The sequence below is a fragment of the Somniosus microcephalus genome, unplaced genomic scaffold, assembly GCF_052327205.1.
Source record: "Somniosus microcephalus isolate GS21.2 unplaced genomic scaffold, FLI_Smic_1.0 unresolved_chr2, whole genome shotgun sequence".
In the NCBI taxonomy this organism is placed as follows: Eukaryota; Metazoa; Chordata; class Chondrichthyes; order Squaliformes; family Somniosidae; genus Somniosus; species Somniosus microcephalus.
Genome location: NW_028225180.1, coordinates 13752677 through 13764993, shown reverse-complemented (window position 1 = coordinate 13764993; position 12317 = coordinate 13752677). Strand labels below are relative to the sequence as shown.

Sequence of the window (12317 nt, the reverse complement as noted above, 5' to 3'; positions counted from 1 at the left end):
AGGAAAGATCAAATGTTGCAAATGGGAATGGCAAAAATCATACTGCATGAAAAATGGGGGCAGGTATAATTATCTGAAATTGTTGAACAATATATCAGAGGTGAGACCAGAGAAAAACCGAACAGCAAGAGCAGAGGATCGGGGGTTGGGGCAGTGGGGTCAGACATTATTAACCAGAAACTGAACTGGACCAGCCACAGAAATACTGTGGCAACAAGAGCAGGTCAGAGGCTGGGTATTCTGCGGCGAGTGTCTCACCTCCCGACTCCCCAAAGCCTTTCCACCATCTACAAGGCACAAGTCAGGAGTGTGATGGAATACTCTCCACTTGCCTGGATGAGTGCAGCTCCAACAACACTCAAGAAGCTCGACACCATCCAGGACAAAGCAGCCCGCTTGATTGGCACCCCATCCACCACCTTAAACATTCACTCCCTCCACCACCGGCGCACCGTGGCTGCAGTGTGGACCATCTACAAGATGCACTGCAGCAACTCGCCAAGGCTTCTTCGGCAGCACCTCCCAAACCCGCGACCTCTTCCACCTAGAAGGACAAGGGCAGCAGGCGCATGGGAACACCGCCACCTCCAAGTTCCCCTCCAAGTCACACACCATCCTGACTTGGAAATATATCGGCCGATCCTTCATCGTCGCTGGGTCAAAATCCTGGAACTCCCTCCCTAACAGCACTGCGGGAGCACCATCACCACACGGACTGCAGCGGTTCAAGAAGGCAGCTCACCACCTTCTCGAGGGCAATTAAGGATGGGCAATAAATGCTGGCCTTGCCCAGCGACGCCTTGATACCATAAAACAAATTTAATTTTTTTTTTTTAAACTCTGACCTTTCCCCCGGACTCTGGTGACCTGGGCTCACATCCAGCCCTGATGGTTTTAGAAGCACGCTCATTACCTGCCCCAGGTGCGTCTGGAGAAGCTGCGACAGACTCGGTCGCGGAATCATTCATTTCCTCTTTCAATGAGGCAGGCGCACCCTCATGGGTCTCTGCTCCGAGCTCCGCGAGGTCCTCCTCATCCGACCTCCCTGTACCGGGTGCCCTTCCCTTTTCATCAGCGGTCTTCCCCACATCAAGGTCTGGTGATGTCCCCTCGCCCCTCAACTCCTTCGACAATTCCTTCTGTTCAAAAATACAAAAACAATTAGACGGACTGGTGTCTCTGAGTCCCCTTTCCCTCAGGGAGGTATCTGTACACTGACTGGTGTCTCTGCGTCCTCTTTCTCTCTGGGAGATATCTGTACACGGACTGGTGTCTCTCAGTCCCCTCTCCCTCAGAGAGATATCTGTACACTGACTGGTGTCTCAGTCCCCTCTCTCTCAGGGAGATATCTGTACACTGACTGGTGTCTCTCAGACCCCTCTCTCTCTCAGGGAGATACCTGTACACGGGCTGGTGTCTCTAGTCCCCTCTGTCTCAGGGAGATATCTGTACACTGACTGGTGTCTCTCAGTCCCCTCTCCCTCAGGGAGATATCTGTACATGGACTAGTGTCCCTGAGTCCCCTCTCTCTAAGGGAGGTATCTGTACACTAACTGGTGTCTCTCAGTCCCCTCTGTCTCAGGGAGATATCTGTACACAGACTGGTGTCTCTCAGTCCCTCTCTCTCAGGGATATATCAGTGCACTGACGGGTGTCTCTTAGTCCCCTATCTCTCAGGGAGATATCTGTACACTGACTGGCGTCTCTCTGTCCCTCTCTCTCAGGGATATATCAGTGCACTGACGGGTGTCTCTCAGTCCCCTATCTCTCAGGGAGATATCTGTACACTGACTGGTGTCTCTCAGTCCCCTCTCCCTCAGGGAGATATCTGTACATTGACTGGTGTCTCTCAGTCCTCTCTCTCTCAGGGAGATATCTCTACACTGACTGGTGTCTCTCAGTCCCTCTCTCAGGGAGATATCTGTACACTGACTGGTGTCTCTCAGACCCCTCTCTCTCTCAGGGAGATATCTATACACGGACTGGTGTCTCTAGTCCCTTCTCTCTCTCAGGAAGATATCTGTACACGGACTGGTGTCTCTCAGTCCCTCTCTCTCAGGGAGATATCTGTACACTGACTGGTGTCTCTCAGTCCCCTCTCTCTCAGGGGGATATCTGTACACGGACTGGTGTCTCTCAGTCCCTCTCTCTCAGGGAGATATCTGTACACTGACTGGTGTCTCTCAGTCCCCTCTCTCTCAGGGAGATATCTGTACACTGACTGGTGTCTCTCAGTCCCCTCTCTCTCAGGGAGATACCTGTACACTGACTGGTGTCTCTCAGTCCCCTCTCTCTCAGGGAGATATCTGTACACGGACTGGTGTCTCTCAGACCCAGTGACTCTTCCCTGGACCATTTCTGGCTCCCATCCCCCAACCTCATTGGCGACCCGCCATTTTACTTTTTTACCGTTTCCTTGGTGACCTCGCTCCCCTTCTCATCTCCTAGGCAACCATGGCAAGGCATGGCCGCGGCAATCCCGGAATCTTCTCCAGCGATTTTGGAAGCCTCACTATCCATCTCCATCCTGTAAGATAATTACATTACGTTGAAACTATCGATCTGATCCTTCCAACATAATTTGCTATGGGGCAAATGTGGTTATATGGGCAACGGTGGGTATATGGGGCAAAGTTGGTATATGGGGCAAAGGCGGGTATATGGGGCAAAGGCGGGTATATGGGGCAAAGGCGGGTATATGGGCAACGGTGGGTATATGGGGCAAAGGCGGGTATATGGGCAAAGGCGGGTATATGGGGCAAAGGTGGGTATATGGGGCAAAGGCAGGTATATGGGGCAAAGGCAGGTATATGGGGCAAAGGCAGGTATATGGGGCAAAGGTGGGTATATGGGGCAAAGGCAGGTATATGGGGCAAAGGCAGGTATATGGGGCAAAGGCGGGTATATGGGGCAAAGGCAGGTATATGGGGCAAAGGCAGGTATATGGGGCAAAGGCGGGTATATGGGGCAAAGGCAGGTATATGGGGCAAAGGCGGGTATATGGGGCAAAGGCAGGTATACGGGGCAAAGGTGGGTATATGGGGCAAAGGCGGGTATATGGGGCAAAGGCAGGTATATGGGGCAAAGGCGGGTATATGGGGCAAAGGCAGGTATATGGGGCAAAGGCAGGTATATGGGGCAAAGGCGGGTATATGGGGCAAAGGCAGGTATATGGGGCAAAGGCGGGTATATGGGGCAAAGGCAGGTATATGGGGCAGAGGTGGGTATATGGAGCAAAGGCGGGTATATAGGCAAAGGCAGGTATATGGGGCAAAGGCAGGTATATGGGGCAAAGGCGGGTATATAGGCAAAGGCGGGTATACAGGGCAAAGGCGGGTATATGGGGCAAAGGCAGGTATATGGGGCAAAGGCAGGTCTTGCTGCAGTTATACAGGGTATTGGTGAGGCCACACCTGGAATACTGCGTGCAGTTTTGGTTTCCATATTTAAGAAAAGATATACTTGCTCTCGAGGCGGTTCAGAGAAGGTTCACTCGGTTGATTCCGGAGATGAGGGGGTTGACGTATGAGGAAAGGTTGAGTAGGTTGGGACTCTACTCATTGGAGTTCAGAAGAATGAGAGGCGATCTTATCGAAACATATAAGATTGTGAGGGGACTTGATCGGGTGGATGCAGTGAGGATGTTTCCACTGATGGGTGAGACTAGAACTAGGGGGCATAATCTAAGAATAAGGGGCTGCCCTTTCAAAACTGAGATGAGGAGAAACTTCTTCACTCAGAGGGTAGTAAATCTATGGAATTTGCTACCCAGAGAGCTGCGGAAGCTGCAACATTAAATAAATTTAAAACGGAGATAGACAGTTTCCTAGCAGATAAGGGAATTAGTGGTTACAGGGAGAGGGCAGGGAAGTGGTCGTGAGTCTAGGTTCGGATCAGCCATGATCCTATTGAATGGCGGAGCAGGCCCGAGGGGCCGTATGGCCTACTCCTGCTCCTACTTCTTATGTTCTTATGTTCTTATGTTCTTATGTATATTGGCAAAGGCAGGTATATGGGGCAAAGGCGGGTATATGGGGCAAAGGCGGGTATATGGGGCAAAGGCTGGTATATGGGGCAAAGGCTGGTATATGGGGCAAAGGCAGGTAAATGGGGCAAAGGCGGGTATATGGGCAAAGGCGGGTATATGGGCAAAGACTGGTATATGGGGCAAAGGTGGGTACATGGGGCAAAGGCTGGTATATGGGGCAAAGGCTGGTATATGGGGCAAAGGCAGGTATATGGGGCAAAGGCGGGTATATGGGCAAAGACTGGCACATGGGGCAAAGGCTGGTATATGGGGCAAAGGCTGGTATATGGGGCAAAGGCGGGTAAATGGGGCAAAGGCGTGTATATGGGCAAAGACTGGTATATGGGGCAAAGACTGTTACACGGAATTAGGTCACAGATCAGCCATGATATTGAACGACGGAACAGGTTCGAGGGGTTGATTGGTCTCCTCCTGTTCCTATGTTCCGAGGTGGGAAAGTAAGTTGTGAGGAAGATGCCAACAGGCTGATAAGGGATATAGACCATTTAACCCAGTGGGCAAGAAGGTGGCAAATGGAGTACAATGTGGGAAAATGTGAAACTGTCCACCTTGGCAGGAATAGAAAGGCGGAATCTTTTTGAAAAGGTGGGAAACGTTAGTATGCAGTGGGATTCGGGTGTCCTTGTACACGAATCACTGAAAGTTAACATGCAGGTAGAGCAAGCAATTAGGAAAGCAAATGGTATGTTGGCCTTCATTACAAGAGGATTTGAGTACAGGAGTAAAGTTGTCTTACTGTAATTATATAGGGCCCCGGTGAGACCACACCTGGAGTATTGTGTACAGTTTTGGTCTCCTTACCTAAGGAAGGATATACTTGCCATAGAGGGAGTGCAACGAAGGTTCGCCAGACTGGTTCCTGGGATGGGGGGATTGTCCTATGAGGAGAGATTGAGTAGACTAGGCCTATATTCTCTAGAGTTTAGAAGGATGAGAGGTGATCTCATTGAAACATACAAAATTCTTACAGGGCTTGACAGGGTAGATGCAAGGGAGGATGTTTCCCCTGGCTGGGGAGTCTAGAACCAGGGGTCACAGTTGTATCGATTTGTATGTGGGTTCAATGATGACACATTCATGAAAGAGAATGACTTTTTATCTAAAGTATGTTCAACTCTGTTAACAGCATTACAGGAGACACCATCTTAGAGATCCATCTAAAACAAAAACAAAACTAAGCTGCTTGTCTCTCACATGCCCTCTGCTGGTCAGGCATAAATAATCAATCAGGCAAATATGCTGGTAAGGCATAAATAATCAAACAGGCAAATACCATCACTATTTGCTGATATCATTACATCTCCCTTTCTTAAAACAAAAGTATTTTACTTTTATCTAACAACATTTTTTCTTTGTATTACTTTGCATTTTAACTGTAACACTTAATGAACTTACATTATCATTATCATGATCAAGGTTTTTTAACCTTGTTTTGTGTGTTCACATGAAATATGTAAATACCTAGAACTTGAAGAGAGAATAAGATAACATTACTTCCTTCTATAACAAGAGTCCTTAAACTTGCTCAATGAGTCTCTCAGGAGGCTTCACGCGTCTTGAGGATTTTCTGATTGATTGTCCTTGAATCTGAGTTGTTGCCTCAGATGATGTTTTCTCAGCTGTGTGATCAGGTTGTTCAACAGTATCAGTCTTTTGACCTGCTGTGTGATCAGGTTGTTCAACAGTATCAGTCTTTTGACTTGCTGTGGCTGGTCCCATGAGAAGATCTCGACGATTTCTTTGCAGAACAGCACCCTCATCTGTCTGAATGGTGTATGATCTTGGTTGAACTTCACTCAGGACAGTTCCCTTCTGAGTCCATATGTTTGTTTTGTCTTTGAACCTTACTTGGTCACCAGTGTGGAGTTCAGATAGGTTTTGTGTTCCTCTGTCATAGTAGTACTTTTGCTTTTCTTTCTGTTGTTCTTTGAACTTCCTCACTTTCTCCCCCTCTTTTGTTTTCAGGAGGTTCTCCGGGATGGGTAGGTTTGACCTTAGCAGACGTCCCATAAGGAGTTGGGCTGGTGACATACCACACTCGAGCGGCGTTGTGCGGTATACAAGCATGCTCTGGTAGAAGTCAGTTCCACTGTCTTTTGCCTTGTACTTCAGTCTTTTCACTGTCTGGACCGATTTTTCCACTAGTCCATTGGACTGTGGAAAGTGAGGACTTGACGTTGTGTGGACAAAGTCCCACACTTTGGCAAAGTGTCGGAAACTTGCATTGTAAAACTAGGGTCCATTGTCTGTGAAGACCTCGCTTGCCACGCCATGTCTGGAGAATATGGCTTTCATACATGTTATCACAGCATCTGCAGTGGTGGTGTACAGTCTACAAACCTCTGGATACAGGGAGTAATAGTCTGTGACTACAAGATAGTCCTTCTCTTGACATACGAATAGGTCAGCGCCTACCTTCTGGTAAGGTCTGTCTGGCGCTGGGTGTGGCTTCAGTGGTTCTACCGGATTGCTTGCTCGACATTTCAGGCATATTGTGCAGTTTGACACCTCATTTGTCACATCTTGGTTGATTCGTGGCCAGTACATCACCTCTCGTGCTCTTTTCTTACACTTTTCGATTCCCAGATGTCCTCCATGGATCCTTTTTAGCATCTCTTTTCTCAGACTCTTTGGGATAACTATTTTACTTCCTTTGTAGATGATGTCTTCGACCACTGATAGTTCCGCCATGCAGTTCCAGTACTCTGCCATGTCAGGTGAGCAGTCTTGCTTCATGTTGGGCCATCCATCCAAGATGCTTTTCCTCAGTCGTCTCAGCGTTTCATCTTTGTTTGTCTCAGTCTTTATGAGCTCCATTTTTGCATCTGCTATGGGCAGTGCACTTGTGATCATGTCCACGTAGGCGTTCACTTTTTCATCCATTTTGGTGTTTGCGGGCTCACTTGGGTCAACAGCTCTGGACAACGTGTCTGCTGTATACATCAGCTTACCCGGTGTGTACGCAACATTCAGTGTATAGCGTTGCAGCCTGATCATCATTCTTTGTATTCTAAGCGGACAGCTATTTAGTGGCTTTTGGAACAATGCAATCAAGGACTTATGGTCAGTCTCTACACTGATTGCTTGTCCTGCCACAAACTGGTGAAATCTTTCACAGACGTATGTGATGCTGAGCAGCTCCTTTTCTATTTGAGCATATCGCGCTCCGCGTCTGTCATTGAGCGCGATGCATATGCAATAGATTGCCAGTAGTCATATTTTTGCAGAAGAACGGCACCGAGCCCACTCTGTGATGCATCTGATGATATCTTGATGGGTCTCGCTGGGTCATAAAACCTCAGAACTGGTTCCTCTGTGAGCAGTTTCTTTAGATCGCTCCATGACTTCTCATGCTCATGATTCCATTCCCATTCTATGTTCTTTTCAGTTAGTCTTCTCAGTGGCGCCATCTTTTCTGAGAGGTTGGATATGAATTTACCCATGTAGTTGATCATTCCATTAAACCTCTGCACGTCCTTTTTGCATTGTGGCTTTGGCATATTCTCAATGGCGGACACCTTTCTGGGATCTGGTCTGATGCCCTCACTGCTAAGGATATCTCCCACGAATGTCAGTTCTGTCACCCCGAGCTGGCATTTCTCTCTATTCAGCTTCAGGTTTGTTTTCCTTGTTGCTTCCAGCACTTTTTTCAGTCTCTCGTCATGCTCAGTTCTCGTGGTTCCCCATACTATGATGTCATCCACTGATGTATCAACTCCCTCCAGGTGCTCATAGATCATATGGATAGTTTTGTGATACACTTCAGGAGCTGAGGTAATGCCAAATGGTAACCTTAGGAATCTGTATCTGCCAAATGGACTGTTGAACGTGCACAGTCTTGAACTTGCCTCATCCAGTTTCATCTGCCAAAATCCTGATGATGCATCTAACTTGCTGAAATACTTTGCATTTGCAAACTGTGACATGATTCCCTCACGTGTAGGAAGCTTGAAGTGCTCTCTCTTTATTGCTCTGTTTAGATCTCTTGGATCCAGGCAAATTCTGAGCTTTCCATTCTTTTTGTCCACAACGACGAGGGAACTCACTCACTCAGTTGGCTCATCTATCTTCTGAATCACGTTCAGGCTTTCCATCCTGTCCAACTCTGCCTTCAGTTGCTTTTGAAGAGCAAACGGAACTTTTCTGCATGGATGTATGACCGTTGGCATACTTTTATCTACTCTGATCGTGTGTTCTCCTGGAAGGCAGCCTAGACCCTGAAATAGGTCGTTGTACTCTTTCATGAGTTCATCATAGACTGTCTCTCCTTCGCTTTCCACAACGAGGACTCTCTTTACCAGGTTCAGTCTCTCACAGGCTTTTAAACCTAGTGTGGCCTGCACATGCTTTGGCACCACGATTAATGCTAGCGTGTGCTCTCTGTCCTTGTGTGTCACTTTGACAATGCATCTTCCTTTCACTGGTATATTAGTACCTGAGTATCCTGTCACTTTCACTTTTATTCCATGTATCTTTGGTCTGGGTCTAATTTTCTTAAAATCAGTCTCTGATATCACATTAACTTGTGCTCCAGTATCCAATTTAAATGGAATGTGTATGTCATTCACTTTTAGTGTCAACATCCAGTCTCTTTTTTCTTTTTTGTTTTCAGACACAACATCTACATAGAACTCCTCTATCTCGCTTTCATCTACTGTATGGACCTTGCTTTGTTGCGCTTGGTTCTTACAGCAACGGGCATAATGGTTGTTTTTGTTGCAACTATTGCATGTTTTACCATATGCTGGACACGTTTTTGGTGGATGCTGTGTACCGCATCGACTACATGACTTTCGATTGTCCCTTTCATTTTTGTTCGCTGGCCACGCCTCTTTTTTCACATTGGCGCTCTTTTTGTTAAACGGTTTCTGTCCGTTCATTCTCACTGTATCCACGTTGCAGCTACTGTCACTGAACAGCTTTTTTGCCTGCGACTTCACAGTCTCTGTAGCCCTACACAGTGCTATGGCTTTTCCCAGGTCTAGATCTTGCTCTCTTAGCAGTCTTTCCCTTAGACCATTATTTGGAATACCACACACCAGTCTGTCTTTTATCAGCGAGTCTGTCAGTCCCCCCAAATTCACATGTTTTGCTTCGGTTTCTCAGTTCAGTCACATACTGATCAATAGTCTCTCCCGTTTTCTGTACACATGTGAAAAATCTGTGCCTCTCAAACGTCACGTTACGTTTAGGTATGCAGTAGGCCTCAAACTGTTCCATTATTTCATCCAGCTTCATTTTGTCTCCATCAGCAGCGAATGTGAAGTTATTATACACCTCCAGCGCTTCATCACCCACGACATGTAAGAACACTGACGCTTTCATTTTATCACTTTTCTCGTCAGCTCCGATTGCCGCTAAATACAACTCCAAACGTTGTTTGAACCTCCTCCAATTTTCAGCCACATTACCTGTCAACTGAAGCTTCGCCGGTGGGTGTAATCCTACCATTTTTCACTTCGTTAGCTATTCTCCAATGGTAAGTAACGATGTTCTCTTTTGGCTTGCTAATATGTGGAGAGCTGATTTAACTTCAGATTTTTCCTCTTCATCTCTTTCAATCACTTCTTCTGACACCATATATTGCTTTCTAAAGTGTCTTCAAGCATGTTAACAGCATTACAGGAGACACCATCTTAGAGATCCATCTAAAACGAAACCAAAACTAAACTGCTTGTCTCTCACATGCCCTCTGCTGGTCAGGCATAAATAATCAATCAGGCAAATATGCTGGTAAGGCATAAATAATCAAACAGGCAAATACCATCACTATTTGCTGATATCATTACAACAGTCTCAGAATAAGGAGTCGGCCATTTAGGACTGAGATGAGGAGAAATTTCTTCACTCAGAGGGCGGTGAATGTTTGGAATTCTCTACCCCAGAGGGCTGTGGAGGCTCAGTCGTTGAGTATATTCATGACAGAGATCGACAGATTTTTGGACATGAAGGGTATCACGGGATAGTGCATGAAAGTGGAGATGAGATAGAAGCTCAGCCATGATCGTATTGAAAGGCGGTGCAGGCTCGAAGGGCCGAATGGCCGACTCCTGCTCCTATTTCTTATGTTCTGATATTCTTATTCTATATATAAACACCCCGAACCCCTCGATTAGATTCCAGCTTGTAACTCACTCCCGGGTATCTGTTATTCTATATATAAACCCCCCAAACCCCTCGATTAGATTCCAGCCTGTAGCTCACTCCCGGGTATCTGTTATTATATATATAAACTCCCCAAACCCCTCGATTAGATTCCAGCCTGTAACTCACTCCTGGGTATCTATTATATCTATATATGAACCCCCCAAACCCCTCAATTAGATTCCAGCCTGTAACTCACTCCCGGGTATCTGTCATTCTATATATAAAACCCCCGAACCCCTCGATTAGATTAAAGCCTGTAACTCATTCCCGGGTATCTGTTATTCTATATATAAACCCCCCGAACCCCTCGATTAGATTAAAGCCTGTAACTCATTCCTGGGTATCTGTTATTCTATATATAAAACCCCCGAACCCCTCGATTAGATTAAAGCCTGTAACTCATTCCCGGGTATCTGTTATTCTATATATAAACCCCCCGAACCCCTCGATTAGATTACAGCCTGTAACTCACTCCCGGGTATCTGTTATTCTATATATAAAACCCCCGAACCCCTCGATTAGATTCCAGCCTGTGACTCACTCCCGGGTATCTGTTATTCTATATATAAACCCCCCGAACCCCTCGATTAGATTAAAGCCTGTAACTCATTCCCGGGTATCTGTTATTCTATATATAAACCCCCCGAACCCCTCGATTAGATTCCAGACTGTAACTCACTCCCGGGTATCTGTTATTCTATATATAAACCCCCCGAACCCCACGATTAGATTCCAGCCTGTAACTCACTCCCGGGTATCTGTTATTCTATATATAAACACCCGGAACCCCTCGATTAGATTCCAGCCTGTAACTCGCTCCCGGGTACCTGTTATTCTATATATAAACACCCTGAACCCCTCGATTAGATTCCAGCCTGTAACTCACTCCCGGTTATCTGTTATTCTATATATAACCCCCCCGAACCCCTGGATTAGATTACCGCCTGTAACTCACTCCCGGGTATCTGTTATTCTATATATAAAAACCACGAACCCCTCGACTAGATTCCAGCCTGTAACTCACTCCCAGATATCTGTTATTCGATATATAAACCCCCCGACCCCCTCGATTAGATTACAGCCTGTAACTCACTCCCGGCTATCTGTTATTCTATATATAAACCCCCCGAACCCCTGGAATAGATTCCAGCCTGTAACTCACTCCCGGGTATCTGTTATTCTGTATATAAACCCCCCGAACCCCTCGATTAGATTCCAGCCTGTAACTCACTCCCGGGTATCTGTTATTCTATATATAAACCCCCCGAACCCCTCGATTAGATTCCAGCGTGTAACTCACTCCCAGGTATCTGTTATTCTAAATATAAACCCCCCGAACCCCTCAATTAGATTCCAGCCTGTAACTCACTCCCGGGTATCTGTTATTCTATATATAAACACCCTGAACCCCTCGATTAGATTCCAGCCTGTAACTCACTCCCGGGTATCTGTTATTCTATATATAAACCCCCCGAACCCCTTGATTAGATTCCAGCCTGTAACTCACTCCTGGTAATCTGTTATTCTATATATAAACCCCCCGAACCCCTCAATTAGATTCCACCCTATAACTCCCGGGTGTCTGTTATTCTGTATATAAACCCCCCTGAACCCCTCGATTAGATTCCAACCTGTAACTCACTCCCGGGTATCTGTTATTCTATATATAAACCCCCTGAAATCTCGATTAGATTCCAGCCTGTAACTCACTCCCGGGTATCTATTATTCTATATTTAAACCCCCGAACCCCTCGATTAGATTCCAGCCTGTAACTCACTCCCGGGTATCTGTTATTCTATATATAAACCGCCTGAACCCCTCGATTAGATTCCAGCCTGTAACTCACTCCCGGGTATCTGTTATTCTATATATAAACCCCCTGAACCCCATCGATTAGATTCCAATCTCTAACTCACTCCCAGGTGTCTGTTATTCTATATATAAACCCCCAGAACCCCACGATTAGATTCCAACCTGTAACTCACTCCCGGGTATTTGTTATTCTATATATAAACACCCTGAACCCCTCGATTAGATTCCAGCCTGTAACTCACTCCCGGGTATCTGTTATTCCATATATAAAACCCCTGAACCTCTCGATTAGATTCCAGCCTGTAACTC

At 46.4% G+C, this 12317-nt stretch overlaps 1 protein-coding gene across 3 annotated transcripts in view; it reads right to left on the bottom strand.

Annotated features, from left to right (window-relative positions):
- The window catches only part of LOC147092142 (uncharacterized), an 84519-nt gene that overhangs the window by 17722 nt on the left and 54480 nt on the right, over positions 1-12317 (bottom strand). For 2 of the 3 annotated variants that reach the window (XM_085975851.1, XM_085975852.1), the window contains exons 2-3: positions 2410-2527; positions 914-1139 (exon numbers count right to left, since the gene is read on the bottom strand). In XM_085975851.1, coding sequence (XP_085831977.1) covers positions 914-1139; positions 2410-2526 — 343 coding nt within the window. In that variant the 5' untranslated portion in view covers position 2527. The remainder of the gene's footprint in view (positions 1-913; positions 1140-2409; positions 2528-12317) is intronic. The other variant, XM_085975853.1, reaches the window with a different exon arrangement.